The sequence below is a fragment of the Nyctibius grandis genome, chromosome 7 (genome assembly GCF_013368605.1).
Source record: "Nyctibius grandis isolate bNycGra1 chromosome 7, bNycGra1.pri, whole genome shotgun sequence".
NCBI lineage: Eukaryota > Metazoa > Chordata > Aves > Nyctibiiformes > Nyctibiidae > Nyctibius > Nyctibius grandis.
Window position 1 is genome coordinate 52,770,866 of NC_090664.1, and position 17,126 is coordinate 52,787,991.

Genomic DNA, 17,126 nt, shown 5'->3' on the forward strand with positions numbered 1-17,126 from the left:
CTGGTAGATGTAGAGACTGTCACCAGCTCCTGTGTCGTGCTTCCTGCTAACCCTAGTATGGTGGGAATGGTGGAGGTGAAGAGGACAGGCTTAGCAGGCCTTCGTACTGCTGGAGCTTTTAGTTTATCGAAGTTGAGAACTGAGGAGTCATGACTGGTTCCTCTCTCCTTCCTTCCCACTTGGCTCAGCTGTTAATATGATGGAAGAAAACAGGCACCGGTTCCTGAGCAGATCTCCTCGCACTGATGTAAGCCTTTGGCATGGGCTGATTGTGTGGGCTCGTGAGGGAGGTGATGCTTGAACCCAGACTCCTCTGAACTTGTAATAAAGAGATATGGAGAGAAATGGGACTTTGTTTCCTGACTGCAGTTACATTTCTAGCTCAGATTTACCAATATCCTGTTGTGTGACAAGTTCAGGACTCATTGTTGCCTGTGGTGCTTCTTTCTGAAGAAATGCTACATGTACCCAAATGCTTGGCTGGGGTTGTACAGTAGTTATTTGTTTTCCTAAGCAATGATAGGGGATTGCTTATTCCTTGTCTTTCATGGATGTGTGTAACAGATGCTTTGATTCTTCTCAGGTCCTGTCTGATGTGTTCAACGCACCCGTGTACACTATCGATACCGCCAACTCTGCTTGTTTAGGAAGTGCTTACAGAGCAATTCACGGTAAGACTGTAAGGAGATCCTTCTGAGCGGTCTGGGCATTTAATTTCAGTTGGTTAATACTTGGGATTAACATTACTGAAAATGAGGGGAGAATAAAGCTGTGTGGATCTGACTGGAAGGTCACTCAGGTCAAAGAGGGTTTTTTGCTCTTAGTATGCTTGGATCAGGCCCAAGAATAACATTTACATTATAATTCAAGTCTGGTGGCTGCTTCTCAACCAAGGGAGAGGGCCTGGAAACTGCTGGTACTGACAGGGGAAGGTCTAGGAACTTACTGTATTGAGTTGCTACCTCCATGTGTTGCTCTTGGGAGCATACAGCCAACTGAAGGTGCTGGTGGAGCCTGCTGCTGTGGTTTGTGGAGCAGGCTGTAAACTGGATTGCTGAAACGGTCAAACCAAACGAAAGATCAATCCTAGCAAAGAAGATCAGAGAGGGCGGGGATGACAGGACCAGTAATACTGCTGGCCAAGTAAATGTTGTTAAACCTATATATATCTTACAGCTTTTAAATGTCGAGACGAAGGATAAGCAAGGTGTCCTGGGCTCCAAGCTCGAGTATGCACTATCTGTTGTAAAAGCATGAATCTTGGGATACTCTTAGGTTGACCAGTCTGGGCATTCATCACTCACTGTAATGCAACAGTCCAAGTCCCAGATTTAAAGTGTTAATTAACTTATATCTATTAATGCATGCAGGTATATGTTAAGGGTGGGCCATCAGCCATTTAAGACTTGAATCCCAGGCAGGAAATTTTATTCACGTATTTTAAAACAGTTTCTAATATCTTACAGCTAAACAAAACAGGGAATGTGTATCAAATTCTGAAGTCCTTATTTAGACCAACTTTTGTTAGCCTCAGTTTTTCTGATTAGGAGCTTTAGAATTTGGACCTTAAGACCCTGATAGCTTCTGTACAAATTCATGTAAGATCATGGGATTGCAGCAAGCATGGAAAAGATAACATCAGCCATCAGATGTTTTAATTTTAGAAGCAAATTCTGCTGTCACATTATAGCATCTGAAGACTACATGCTCTCTTGCATTTGAAAACAGCACAGAAAATTGCACAGCCAAAAACTTGAACTGATGTGTTTAATGCACACAGCATGCTCTCCTCTTTATCTCCTGAAAAGACACAAGTGTTCTGTCAGACAAAGTGCGCTTTTGCAAGACAGCAGAAACAGTACTGTTGGATTATCAGTGTGTTTGAAGTCAAAATGGGACCATTTTTCCACCTTGGGGGCCAAGTTTCCAAACTGGTTTTGTCTGTACTCAAACTTTGCCTATGGCTTCAGAAGCTACCAGAAGCTACCCAGCACCTAATGAATGTGAATACATGTGAAATGTGGAGCCATCATTAAAGTGCAGATATTTTGTATGTAGGGAAGATGTGTATTCCTTCTGCCAGTTTGGCATATGAAATCTTGAGGCTTGGTTGACAGAGCGTTTGAGTGAAGATCTCAGATGCTATGCTGATGGAGGGACTCCTTAGCTCAGGTACTCTGGCAGCCAAGTCCCAGGGGCATGCTGTGTGTGTTTTTAAATGGCATTTTTGATTGATGCTTTCAGCTGACTCACTCTTGGCCAGGCAAAGGAATTGAGTAAAAGTGAAGACTTGCTAATATACATGAAATATTGATGGCAAGGGCTCCTTAATAATATTATGGTGTACATTTACAAATAGGGTGCTCCGCAGTTAGCCTGGGGTTCTTAGCAGGTGTAACAAGGAACTCCTGAAATGCTGCAATTCACTTGCAAAGCAAAATGCTGTAGTAGCAGAACTCCCCTATTGTTCTGCTTCCTTATATATAAATATATTTAATAATTTGTAGCATATTTTCTTGACAGTGTTTTCATTTCTCTTCCTTTTTTGTTTAGTCACATTTTGTCCTTGAATCCCTTGCTTCCACATATTTTCACTGCTGTTTACTGTATTGTTGTAGCCATAAATAATTACTGATATAGTTGAGTAGCATTTCTGCTGCTTATTTATTCTCCAGGGTACGAATTGAGTGATTGGCAAAAACTCAATCACAGAGTTCCCACTTCCCGGGCTAGCGCGTTGGAATGTAAGATCTTCTGCCATTTATCCTTCAGTCCCGAATGCTGACCTGACTAGGGAAGATCAATATAATGTATTAATTTACCAGGGAGTCAAGGCACATCCCTCATCTTGCTTTTTGCATTGATCAGGATTGTGATTCTCATTGCAGGGCTTGTAGCTGAGACGAATGTGTCCTTGGCTGATGTCGTGAAATTAGCACCACAGCCTAGACTGGCCGTTATACCAACCGCTGGGGCTGAGGAGGTGAGCAAGCTTGGGAATTCCATTCTTTTTTTCATTTCTTGGCTGCTTCAAAATGTAGTGGTTTACTAATTTTTCTAGTAAAATAGATTAATTTAAGAAACATTTTGTTACACAATTCTTGTTGTAAAGATTGATTTGATTTTGGGATATCTCTAGTGTAGTAATGATGCGATTATCCGAGTGATCGCTCCATCCAGGTCTGGGAGAGTGGACCCTAACTGGATGTGACCAGAGAGCAAAATCTGTTCCTTAAGGGACAGAACAAAGTTATAAAACAGGTTGCATTTGGATACAGATCAGTCAAGATGTAACTGATTGACAAAATTGACAAATATTGACAAAATAGTCTTGACTTGTTTGCAGGAAACAGCATGGAAAAAGCCATAGTGATGGTGCTTTCTGGCCTCTTGGAAAACATCCCCAAAAATCCTTCCTGTCTGATCTTAAGCAGTGGTCAGCAATTTTTTATCTTTACTTGTAGCTCCCAGTAGGAAAGCATGCCAACTGGGAAGATTCATTAGGCATAGGTCTTCGACACCATGCCCATCCTGGCAATTTCAGCATATCTGAAGGTGAAGCTTGTGCTTTATGAGGCAACATAGATGAAGCAAACGAAATAGTCATTGTTGTTAACTATGTGGTTCCAGCCCCTGTAAAACCAAGGAAGGCATTGTGGTCTCAGGCCTCTCCAGTGCAACCCTGCACCTCTCGCTATCAGGTGCCAAAGGGCTTAGTTTAAAACGGCTTCTGAAACATAATGTCCAGTAATAAATAAACAATACAATATATCAAGATTCCTAGAGAACACAAGTTTAAATAACCAAAGATGAATCTAACTCTGTCTTCAGCTGTGCAGAAACTTCTTGTACATCAACACAGCCTTACGCTCTCCATTTATGAGATTTGGATGTGCCCTAACTACAGGCATCAAGGTTTTAAAGCTTTTATTTAAGCTGGGCAATTAATGATCTGCCAAAACTACTAACTCCCAGCTACATGTGTAGTGGAGCACCAGATATCATCATGAGTAATAATAGAAATGATCATGCTGCATTGTGCCTGCCAGCATATTATTTAATTATTAACTGAGATGGAGGAGCTCAGTAATCGAATAGAAGTCCCCTTCAGAAATATTAAGACATTGAATAATTTAAACTTGATTGATCTGATCTCATTTACTCAACCTTCCCCCCTCATTTGAAAAGATAAAATAATTAACAGCAATGACCTGTGTCGTGTGTGTTGCAGCTGAAGCCTTCTGCAGGGAATACACTCCAGGAGCAGATCCCCAGTGTCTGATTCAACCTCACATTGCTGCCCTGTTCCCCCCAAAAATGCTGTCTGCTGAAAAGCTGCCAGGCTGGCTTGTGTGGGGGTGGAGAGTGCTCAGAGACCTGCTTTTGACCCCCTCGGTGCTGCTTCAGCTATAAAACTCAAGGGCAGGGGATACAGCTGTCACTCACAGGGGCCTTGCAAGAGCAGCAAGGACCTTGTACCCCTGCAGAGGCCAACCTAACCTAACTGGAAAGATCAGTGGGGAATTCATTTACCTCCTTCTATTTTACTATCTGCATAAAATGGCCTGGAAGCTACAAGAGTTAATTATCTCCCTCTCGATACTTTTCTTCTCCTTTTCCACTTGGTTAGACGTGGCTCTCATAGCACATCTTTTTATTGGTTTTAAATGATGTACAGCAGTGAATTATTGCCCCAGCAGGTAGGAGTGAATGATAGAGAAGGTAGTGGCCAAACAGCGTGTGAAGGAAACCGTTCCTGCGCTTAACTTGCCAGCTTCATTCCATTAAAAGCAGCTTCTTGCAATTACATATTCCACATAATTTTCTTTTCTTCCTGTCTTATAAATTTGCAGTTGATGGTGGATTCCCTGGCTAGTTTCATGGCTGTGAAACTGCAGAAAGCCAGAGGGCCTGTTAGTAATACAGTGTGTTAGCATGACCAGTGCAGTAAAAATTCATAATGTGATGAGTCAGTTTGATTCTGTTTTTTACAGAGCTGCATCTGCCTGTCTATCCAGTTTCATTCTGTTGAGGTTAGAGGCTTTCACTTAAATGACGGTTCTTTTTATAAACTTCAAAGTCATCCTGAGGTTAAGTTCTGTCTCACTGAGGAGCTCTTCTGAAAGAGTCTGGCTAACCAATGTGAAATTCCCCGGACCACTTCCCTATGTTTTTTGGACAGCTATAGCTAAATCTTGGCAGGGTAGAGAAAAAACAGGTCATAACACAGCAATCTGCTCTGCTTTCATCCTTTCTTCCTGGTATAGGTTGGAGGCAACATGTATTAGAACACTGGAGGGAGGAAAACCTCTTGCAGACAGAGATCAAACAACAGTTTGATGTAGCTTCATTGCCAAGGCTTATGCACACAGTAGGGCTTTCCAGGAACCAAAAATGCAAAAAAGTGTTTCTTTGGTTTCTGAAGGATTGTTTGTGATAATGAATGTGATTTCAAAAAGGAAAAACAGAGCACACAAAACAGCTCTTCTGGTTCAATTAAGCTGATGGGCAGGTAAAATAGAGTAAGGTCACAAGGTGAAAGACATAGGGCTTGTGATAGGTGGTGAGTTAGTAGTGGAAACTGAGGTCCCATAAGTTCCAACTTGTCTGGAACTTGTCAAAAAAGTGGCTTTCTTCTGTAGGAGACCATCCCACCTGGAAGAGACCATTTCAAAGAGCATAAATTCCCCTCTGTGGCTACAACCCCAACTCTAAGGGTGTGGGGGCTCACCCTGCTTGACCTTGTTTCTAATTCGGTCAATACCCAAACAGGTCCTAAGGTATTGTGGTGGTAACCATCATGGTTATAGTCTTTGGTCACTTACTCAACCAGGCTAGCTCAAATCATTCATCTGTGGGTTAACCTGATGAATTCTTCTCTCCTGTTTTCAGAACAGCAAAAATTAGCGAATCATCTCACCTCTTTGGAGCCTCCTCACCCCCTCAAGGAAAAAGATTAATCAGAACCACTAAGCATGACAGAAATAACCAGGAGATTCTAGAGCAATAAATATATATTAACAGACAGAAAGACTCTATTATTCCAGCATTAGAATTCAGCTCTATTTTAGTAATCTATTAAAACAGAGATGGTTGACTAGTTGGTTAATTAAGCAAAAAAGCATGAGAGGGAACATGATTATCTGGAGTTGATCACTTGTGTTTATACAAGCCATGTGTTTATGACGTAGTGTCAGATATATTGTAATATTGTCATGTAGGGTTTTGTGGGGAGAAGGCGTAGTGCAGTTCGCTACCTCTGGATGGGTAATTTTTGATTGCATTATTGACTCTGCTGAGATGTATTAATCCTGCAAAAATTCAAGGAGGGAAAATGTAGACCTGACAGGTTTTCTTGACTTCAGTGAATTGCCTTGTAAGTAGGTAGATTTATAGAAGTGACCCTATTACCCAGGAAGGTTATAATGACCTATTTATTGATTTAAAATAATGATATTTTTGTTGAGTTAGATTTTGGAGGGAGGAGGTTGTTTTCTAGAATTGGTTTAGGTTGGTAATTTAGTGCAAAATAGGTAATAATAATACAACCACAAAAATATGATAATAGCTATTGATGGGAGTTTGGTTAAGGTGATTTTGTGTAGCCAATAATTTTTTTTTAACCTATAAAACTGATTAAGATAGGCTTACAGAATGAATATCCAAAGTGAAAAAAGTAACTGAGATGTGGTTCCTTGAAGGAGTCTTCAGAGTACTTCTAGACGCTGTCATATTCTTTGCTTTAAGTGTATTCTTTCTGTTTTAAGAAAGGTGAACAACTGCTATGATTTAAAAATAAAACATCTGTAACTTTTGATTTCGTAAGCTAATCTCTTTTAGTAATTTGAGTTAGATTTTTTTTTTTTAATAAAAAAGGAACCTATCAAAAGTAGCAAGTGTTTGTGAAGGACTGGTTAATTTTAATCTCTTCAGGGTAGATTAAATGTACTTAGGTAGATTAAAATTAGATAATCATCAGCATCATCTTTTTAATTTGTAAATTTGAATTGCTCCAATCATTGGCTAACATAGCATTGCAGGAGATAGAAGGATCCATGTTGATTGTCACTTATAGTAATAATTTGTAGCGGGTTTTGCTTTTAGAAAGTGGAAGGAACTATGTCCTGTTGTCCCAGACATTGTACAAAGAAACAGTAAAAGCCCTGTCAAGTTCATAGGCTGGTACTATGGTGAGATGCAGTATGAGGATGACATATTTGATTTGGACTAGAGAGCAAGGTAACATTTATTTGAATGCATTTTCCAGGGAGGGCAGGTTAAATTATTCTCTGTTATAATGCAATATTTATCTTTAGCATTTTCTTGTTATTTGTGGGACTGTTGGAGTGTGGCCAAATTGTCCCAGGAGAGAAGTTTAGGGTTTGTAAATGAAGCCATCAGAGTACTGCTAATGTTGTACTATAGGCTATAGAGATAAGCAGTAAAGGCTGTAATATAGCAAGGACAATAATTAAATTATAGACAATAATAAGGTTCATGTTGTGATACATGTAATTATTTTTGTTAAATATCATGGTCTGATATATTAGGTTTGAGGCTATGACAGAGAGGGAATTTATGTTCTTGAGTTTTTATGCATCATTGAGAGTTCTTTATTCCCTTTGGACCTCAATTATAAAAATAAATCTATATAATTGCCTCAGGAAAAAGGCTCCTGGAATCGCTTAGGAGGAGTTGCCTGAGTTTCTGTGGAGGCAGTTGAGTCACAGCAGAGGTGGAGAAGCATCTTTCACAGACACAACTGTGTGCACGCTCAGGCCATGTTCTTGGTTGGTGCAGTTTGGCTTTTTTTCTCCATACTTCATGGGAGCTGCACTGCTTCAGCCCCAAACTTCAGCTGGTGTTAAGCTGGCAAGCAAAATGCTGCTTCTGAAAAGCTTGTAGTACTGCTGCGCTTATTGGCCGTGATGTACCGGTGGTATTACAGCCAAATTCCCTGAGGAAGAGGAATTTAAGACTTTGCCTTAGCCCTCTGCCCTGCGCTGCTTTTTACCCAAAATGAACAGGAATAGAGTACAAGGAATAGTCTTAATTATTTGTTTGCATTTGTTTTCAGATGGTCCATAATGCAGCATTCATTTACACTGATGGCTGGGAAACTTGTTGCAAATGCCTGAATTTTCTCCATTAGCAAGCTAAGTGCTTAAGTCCAATAAACAGGAAAAGAAACTGTATCAGGAAGTGTGGTTTCTCATTTATTTTGACACATTTTAATTTAGAGTGATGTATTAACAATCGTATTTCCCAGCCTTCTAGTAAATGCACTGTTGTGTATTTTGTAAAACTACTGCTGGGTAAGTAGTATGGAGCCTGCTTTCTCAGTGGCTGAGCTCGCTTACCGATGCAACTCGGTTGTGCTGAATGTTTGTTGTGAAGCACCTGGGGTTTATCAAATTTACAGAATAGCAAAGTAAGAAATAGTGAGGCTTGATTATAGACGCTTCAGTGAATAAAGGAGCTGGTTTTGTTTGACATACTGATACTCCCAGTATAACCGTAGTTGCCTGCTCAATATTTTGTTTATTCTGATGTGCGTATTTAGCAGAAATGGGAGCAGTACTATTCTTTGGGAACATGAAAAGAATATATATATGTACTTCACTGAACCCTCAAGGCCCTCATGCAGTTAGTTAAAAATACCATGCTGAGTCATGTGGTGTTTCATAGTGGTGCATTTTGTTTTCTAACCCCATAAATCTGCATAAATCTCCGTGGATCTCAGTATCGCTGTCCTGTGGAGAAGAGGAGTTGGGGCAAATACATGTTAAATGACTTCCCTGGGGTCACTGAATGAGTCTGTTGCACAGGTAGGAGTGAGTAGGTTCCTCTGTTTTAATGAATGTAAGTTTAAGACACAGTAAGACTCAGTCACTGAGATGGGTTTAGAAACTGTTCAGATGAGGCCTTGGCTAGCGAACAGTGTCTCTTTCCATTTGCTGTAGATGCTTCTTCTCTTCTTCCCCTTGATATACTTATTCTGTTGAAGAAACGTACTTTAACTTCTGTAATATCTGGTTGGTAAGGGAGGAGTTAATCAGAACAGGCTGCTTCTTCCAGAATTTGTCCATTAAGTCACTCTCACCTGCCATCGTGGAAGGTGGAAGTGGGAATGAAGAGATAAATCCAGGTTTCACTGTTCAGACTGAACCTGTCATTCAGGAAGAGGGAAACACAGAAACTGGGTATTTTGCCATCCACCGAAACACAAGAACAAAAGACAGTAATTCCTTATTTCCTAGATGAGAAAACTGTATGATGTTTTTTTATTTAATATGAGGAAGTTTGTTACAGACACTGAGGCTGCTGCAGGACTGTACATAAAACTGCACAAGAACAATCCTGTCTCTTCCTACAGCCTTATAGTTTACACTTGAAACATCTTCTTGAATTTTTTGTGCATATGGAGTTGTTGGCTGTGGCTCTTATCTGGAGAAGGATAAAATGCATTTAAATGCTGGATCTCACTTATTGATGAGAGCAGTAATTCAGTTTGCTGGGTATGATTCATTAGGGCTCTATAACCTCTCTGAACCTGGAGCCAGGAGCGAGACTGCCCTGATTATGAATAACATCAGTGCAGAGGGCTTGTAGACTAGACTGGCGGCCCCTGGGATTCATTGCGGCAGGGATGTGACCTTATGGCATCCTCCAAAGGACTGCTCCAGCCTGGACCAGACCCCATACTGGCTCCTGGCAGTCCCTTCTTTGTGCTCGAGCCAGCAAATGAGTGAAGCTGTCCTGGTATGGCTTGTCAAACTGCTGATCTTATTAGATGGACAGTTAAAACCAGAAAGAGGAGATAAGGATGAAGTGTGTCTCCAAAATCTAGATGAAGTACAGTTTTGGGTTGGGGCCAGCAGTAGGGCTAGGCTCTGTTCAGGGTTTCTGCTGTGTAACCTGGTCACATACAAGCAGCTCATCTTCTGCGATATGTCCTGTGATGAATTTGAAGCAGAAGGGGGGAAATAAAAACGGTAACGAATGAAACGAATCCCAACGTGGATCTTGCCCATATCCAAAAACATAAGATGTGTTTGAATCTGGGGTTTTGAATACGTTTGAGCCTTTATTATTCTTTTTATGGTTGTAACCTAGAGCAGAAGTCTTATGAGGAGGCTCAGGGGAGACCTTATCGCTCTCTACAGCTACCTGAAAGGAGGGTGTAGCGAGGTGGGTTTTGGTCTCTTCTCCCAAGTAACAAGTGACAGGATGAGAGGAAATGGCCTGAAGTTGTGCCAGGGGAAGTTTAGATTGGATATCAGGAAAAATTTCTTCGTGGAAAGGGTTATCATGCATTGGAACAGGCTGTCCAGGGAAATGGTGGAGTCCCCATCCCTGGAGGTATTTAAAAGCCTTGTAGATGTGGTGCTTAGGGACATGGTTTAGTGGTGGACTTGGCAGTGCTGGGTTAATGGTTGGACTCGATGATCTTAAAGGTCCTTTCCAACCAAAACGATTCTATGATTCAGTGACTCTATAACAATTCTGGGTCTTAAAATTCCTGGAGAATTCTAGCTAGGGAAATACAAAAAGCTACTTAGATACTCAGTCTAGTTGTGGAAAGAAGTTGTGTCTCCATTTGTCCCCCTGGGCCTGGGAGCAGGGAGTGAGGAGCCTGGCCATGAAGTACCTCATAGATGGGAAAAGTCATGGCTGTGAAAGATGTGAAGGAGAGAAGAAGCTCAAATAGATATGGGAGTACGAGTGGGGCGGGAGAGGGAGTGTGAAGTGTATTTTAGAAGGCCCTGATCAGCATATTGGCCAAGGAGGACCTTTCTGACAGCGGTGGCTGACTGTGCTAGGGGGTGGCCGTGTGCTTATTAGCAAGGCGGAGGAGGAGGGGACAGAGGCAGTGATCCGTCCTGAGGTAGCGGAGGGAGGCAAGGACAGGAGTTCCGCCTGGCTGATTAGGACAGCTATTACCGAGGGGGCACATCGGACTGGGAGAGGTGACTTTAGCAGAGCTGCTTCCTCTGGAAGTAATGACTTCTGCTTAGAGCAAGAACGCAGCCACTATAAGAACAACCTGTGCGTGTCATAAAATTAAGCTGTAAAGGAGATGGTAAAAAGGACTGTGACATTTGAAGAAAGAAGACTCTGCAGCGTTTTCTTGAGCAAATTGGGGAAAAAACCCCAGACCGTCAGGTACCTACGAAGATGCTGCATTTTTCAGATCTGAGGATGTTTTTTAACTGCAGCCTGATTTAAAGATCTAATTTTTCAACGTAGACATATTTATTTCTTTTTCCTTTTTAGCTCTATCGTCCACTTCTGAAAAGATATGCTGAGCTTGAACAGAAGGTTATCCACAACCCAACCTCTTCTTGTCTTGCAAAATAGAAGCAAACAAAATTTATAAGTCGTCTGAAGAGTGGACTCCCAAGGAGAAGATCAGAGGAGATTTGCTCAGAATTTACTGGAGTAGTTTAAATAATTTTGTTCCTCTTTGTAGACAAATAATTTTTAAATGTCTGTGTTTAAGTGAGTTGGTGGAAAAAAATACATTGTGATTGAAAACCTGATTAAAAAAGCATCGTGCTGCTCTGTGTGTTTGTGACTTCAGTTTTTCTTGGGTATTTTTCAGATCGTTCTTGCTGTTTTGGAAGAGCTGGATGACGAAGTCAAGTCCATTGTATATATGACTCACTGTGCCCATCTCTATCAGCTTTGATTCCATGTGTTTAGCGTGCCGGCCTCTCTGCATACCTATCTAATACAGTATCTTAATTCCACAACTTCTGCCGCTTAAATCTTTTGAAATTATCTTTCTGTACATCTGTAACTTGTCGATGTTTATATCTTTGCCTACATGAAAGCAACAGAAAGCATAAGCACACTGACTTAATCCCATCTTTCTTTAATAGGTGGAGATTTGTGGTGTGAAGACTGATTAAAGCCTTTAAAGACTCCCTGGGATCCTCAGAGAAGGGGAGTTCTTGTTACATGATACTATGGAAAGTCTGTTGTGTGATAAAACACGGTGTGGTTGGTTTTTATAAATTGTGGAAAGCACAGAGGCCTGATGTGATACAGACGCCATTGCACAATGTTTTACTTGACATCAGTTTTGTAAAAAAGAGAATAAGGGAACAAACATAGGAAGTTTTACACATTTCCTTTCTGTTTCAAAAAACCGACAGTTTATCTGCGCACCGTTTTGGGGTTATACTGTTTTCCTTTCCTCCTTCAGGTGTCATGGCTGTGAAATTCTTTGTGTTGCGCTGAGTGTGACTGCAGAAGCAAGCTCTGCTCCCAACAAGGCATGAAGGTCACTGTTTTTTTATACCACGAATATCCCATTTCTTTCTTGGAGATCCTGAGCAGAACTGGTCTTGCTCTATTGCTACTCTTCCACTTCAAATGTTTTAGTCCAGATTAAGTAGACTGTGGCTGAGAAAATCTTAGAGAAAATACAAGCCAGGAAATCTTGCTACAGAGACGTGTGGAAGTCGCAGAATTCGAATGAGCATCCTAGATCACCCTGTGCAAGCAGGAACACTTTACTGCACTGTTCTGCAGTGCCAGTATGTTTCCCTTAGGATAAAATTTCTTTTGGGGATAAAGCAGACTTGTTTATTAATGAAAGTGACTGAAGCCTTTCTTCCCTACTTGCACAAGTTGTAAAGTGCCTGGGGAGTAAACCAGGGAACTGTAGGGAGTAGAACATCTCTTTGCTGAGTATTTGAGAGCTGGATTATGTCCCTTATGGAGGTGGGTGATGCAAATTCATCTTCTTCACATCACAGTGGCCTAGGAGCACTCTCCCTGTCCCTGCTGCATCTCCGCAGTGAGGCTGGGAACCCCTTGCCGTGACTCACCTCCGGAGTGGCAGGGGAACGGGCACGTTCCTCCTCTGCTCTCCTTTTTGTATTTAAGTGCTTCATCTGCGAGTACGAACAGTGCCTTTTTTTTTTGTTCACAATTGAATAATTATAACTTCTCTTGATATCAGCATGATTACTCAGGAAGGTCAAGAATTACATTTCCGAGTTTCTAAAGCAGGCTTCTTTTAAGCAATTGCTTTAAAAGGTGGCATTACAAATACACATCTATCTCTTTTATGTGCTTATTATTCTGGGTCCCAAGGTACAGTGCTAAAATGTATAATACTTCTCGCAGGCCTCCACCGTCAGCAGTTGCTTTGTCATTGAGCAAGGCTGTAGAGAGGGACAGAAGAATTCATTAATGCAAGTTAAACGATGCCTACTGGTTTAAGCAGCATTACCATCGTTAGTCTGTAGTTCTGCCTGGTCACTATTTTGACATCGAGGTTAACCGCACAGGGAAGGGATTCAGAGAGGTGGTTTAGGTTTGTGAAGTTTTGGTGACAATTTCTTGAGTAGCTCATGTGGCTTATCAGAGTGAGAAGACTGATGTCTCTTGTAGCTTTGTGGCTTTATTTGCCTGTGAAATGGGAGGCTCAGGGTCAATCTCTTCATCCGCTGAAGAAGGTTAAAGCTTATGTTTCCCAGCTCATAGCACACATTAGAACATTCCTAGATAATATATTGGCTCCTAACAAAGTGTTATGTGGTGCTAGCAGGGTATCATCTAGATGGTTTAACTACTTTCTAGGCCTGAGCTCTTCTCTGTGTAGGGAGGAGGAAACCCTTCCTTCTCTGTTGGGCTGGGTTGGGGCTCTCTGTTGTGTCTCATGTTAGCATTAAAACACTGTTTGCTCAGGGTAGCTGATGCACTGCGTGCTTGCTGTGGGAGTTCCTGTGAAAAGACTCAGTTGCAAGGCTCTGAAGGGCCAGGAGTTGAGCACCACTGAATTATAGTATTGCTGTGGTGATGGGTTTATTAGGGCTGGCCTCTGAGGAATGGTGTCTGGACTATAAGAATTTATAGATAAGCTCTTTTTTTTTCCAGCTCACCAAAGTTGCACATGTTCACTGACTAGTGTCAGATAGAATAAGACTCAGTAAATCTCCCTCTAGAAAGGTCCTTTGAAGAAATGCTGCTGTAAGAGTTCCACCACTCTTTTCTTTTTGTCTTTCCAGGAATGCACATTAGCCTACCAAGGAGCCACATGCTTCTTGCTCTCGTATGCTCTCGTGAGACCCTGCCTGGAGAACTGTGTCCAGCTCTGGGGCCCCCAACATAAGAAGGACATGGAGCGAGTCCAGAGCAGGGCCACAAAGATGATCAGAGGGCTGGAGCACCTCTCCTGTGAAGACAGGCTGAGAGAGTTGGGGCTATTCAGCCTGGAGAAGAGAAGGCTCCAGGAAGACCTTCTAGCAGCCTTCCAGTAGCTGAAGGGAGCCTACAAGAAAGCTGGAGAGGGACTTTTTACAAGGGCAGGTAGTGACAGGATGAGGGGGAATGGTTTTAAACTGAAAGAGGGGAGATTTAGATTAGATATTAGGAAGAAATTCTTTCCTATGAGAGTGGTGAGACACTAGCCCAGGTTGCCCAGAGAAGCTGTGGCTGCCCCCTCCCTGGCAGTGTTCAAGGCCAGGTTGGATGGGGCTTTGAGCAACCTGGTCTAGTGGAAGGTGTCCCTGCCCATGCAGGGGGGTTGGAACTAGATGATCTTTAAGGTCCCTTCCAACCCAAACCATTCTGTGATTCTTTAAAAAAAGCCCCCAGTGATGGAAGGATCTGGTGCCCTCTGGTTTCCAAAATCGTGTGTTTTTTTTGACAGCTTGCCTACCTTATATTATTCTGGTTGGCTGGAATAGAGAGATTACTGACTTAATTAATATCTTATCTAACAGAAATCTAAAGGCAAGCCAATGCCTTCTACCTCAACATATTTGATGGAGGTTGATTCCCTCCCTCCCCTATAAGTGACCTTACTGTTCTTCAAGGTGAGCAACATGGCATCCCCGACTTGTCTAGACGAAAGGTTAGCTTCTGTGTTTAAAGACCAGCTGAGCTATTCCCAGTCTAGACTAATCTGCTGGAAAATTGATCTCATCTTCTGGAAAAAAAACCTTGATTGCCGCAAGGAGGTTGTTCATCGCTGTCCTGCACAAGCAAAGCTACTCTAGTTTGGAGGTGGGTCATGGAGTACATGGAAAAATCCAAGCAGCTTCCTTAGCTCGATGGCCCTGTGCCCTCACCAGTCAATGAGAGCTGCACTGGATTCCCCCACAAGCTCTTGGTGTACCATGAGCCAAAGACAAACAGTTTTCTTTGCAGCCTGAAGTCTTTAAAGTCTTTTGTGATGCAGCTGGAAACAAATAGGAAAAGATGTTTGCATTTTCTTAGGGGATCAGTCTGAGAGAGCTGGAGCTCTGACTGAATAAGTAATGTACTGAAAAAAGTCTATGCTGAAAAAAGTCTATGCTCTGTCGGTACTTTAGTAAGTAAGTGAGCTGGATACCTCCGTGTGCGATCCCAGTGGGACCTTGTTGTTTTTCAGCATTCTTTTCCTTTGGAGTTGCAGCTACCACCACAGATCACAGAGCAGTGCAGTGAAGGATGTGTATCTAAAGCCACAAAAAGCTAAAGCAGAACCTTGAAAAAATCATTTGTTTTATCACTATTTCTATTACCTTAGTCCCCAGACTGCTGCGTGCAGGTTAGGGAGTGGGGGAAGAAAAGAGAGACATTTTCAAGAACTAAACTGTCTGCTCTTGATGCTTGTCATGAATACAGGGCCAAGTTATAACCCCTTCCCTAGCACAAAGGTGCTAATTTGGATTTTTCTTCTCCCCAGCTGCTGACTTTTCATGTAAACTTTAGGATTTTGATTTTGGTGAGGTCTCAAACCTCAGTTAAAATTGGGTTGAAATTGTCAAACAAGTTAAAGATCTGGCTAAGGATGATTAGCAGGTGGGTGGACATTCACTCAGATATCAGGGGATCATTTTCCCATGAGGAGTGTTTCCTTAAGAAGCTTCTCTGAAGGTGACTGTAGTCCTGATTCTACATGGCTGGAAATTTTAGTACGGTGTTTTACACTGGTGCAAATTGGGTACGAAATCATATCTGCACCAAAGGATCTTACCTTATTACTTTACACTCATTTTGTGCAGGTTAAAATCACAATGTGTTGTGCAAGGCAAAAGACTTGGGTTGAATTTTTTTGGTAGCCTGCTTTTTTCTGAGCATGTCTCTGAAGCATGTGAGTAGGAGATCTTTGACTGGGATATTCAGAGTATTTACAGCTCCTGCTCACCTTCTGTTCTTTGATTACAGCTTAGGCCAAGTCTCTTTGGTTAGCCAGTTCAAGTGGTTTAGCTTTCAGTCGTCAAAGCTTACGTTACCAGAACGTAAGATTTTTAGATGAAATTTTTTTTTCCTAGAACCCTTTTTTTCTTTTCCTGCAGCAGATATGACCTTTTCTTGTACATGGTTTGCCTTGTTGGCTGTTTCTACTTCTGCGAGATGCTAAGAACTTCTTTTATGTGATGATTTCCTGAGTGAACTTGTCTCCTGCTGAGATCCACCCCCAAGACTCATTTTGCTTTACTTGTTCTTCTGCTCCTCTGTTGCTTCTTAAAGTTGTCCTTGACAAACCAAATGATGCTTCTGCGGTGATCCCAGACTTACGGAAATATCTCGACCATTGTGGGAACTCAATAATTTTGTTCAGTGTTCTTGAAGCACATAGCCTGAGAGGTAAGGGTGAAGGAGCAGCTATCACTGCTTATGGATACTCTATGATCTCAGATTTCAGTCTTTCACTAGGTTGCCTCATCCATTGATGCATCAGCCTGCCCTTTAGAATAACTGAGGATGTTATTAATTGCATACAATGTTTCTTGCTCTAAGATCTTTAGATGACAGGTATTTGTGATACGTTTTTTGCTAAGATGCTGTGATAAGCTCTGCTTTTATTATTTGGTCTATTGTGCCTTAGCACTCCATAATGCATCCATCTGGTTGTTGTTTCTCTTTTAGCGTCTCATCAGCCAAACAGAAGTCTTTGGTCACTCAGGTGTGGGATTCATCTGACCAGTGTAGACGTCTGTGTCTGCTCTCATATGGGCTCCTTTTATAATCGAAGGGAGGACCACAAGGGAGAGGAGTTTCTGCCTGTTGTTCATCTTATCTTATGGCAGATGTCTACAACAGATCAGGTGATTTGTCTCCTGAGTGAGCCATTTTTCCCTGCTGAGTAGAAAGGCAGTTGTGTGAAGGACAGAAAAAGC

The 17,126-nt window shown here is 41.8% G+C and overlaps 1 protein-coding gene across 6 annotated transcripts in view; it reads left to right on the top strand.

The window, feature by feature from the left end:
• Nucleotides 1-11,534, top strand: part of XYLB (xylulokinase) — a 106,622-nt gene extending 95,088 nt beyond the window's left edge. For all 6 annotated transcript variants that reach the window (XM_068404783.1, XM_068404782.1, XM_068404785.1 and 3 more), the window contains 3 exons: nt 584-671; nt 2,889-2,983; nt 11,278-11,534. In XM_068404783.1, coding sequence (XP_068260884.1) covers nt 584-671; nt 2,889-2,983; nt 11,278-11,361 — 267 coding nt within the window. In that variant the 3' untranslated portion in view covers nt 11,362-11,534. The remainder of the gene's footprint in view (nt 1-583; nt 672-2,888; nt 2,984-11,277) is intronic.
• The last annotated feature ends 5,592 nt before the right edge of the window (nt 11,535-17,126 follow it).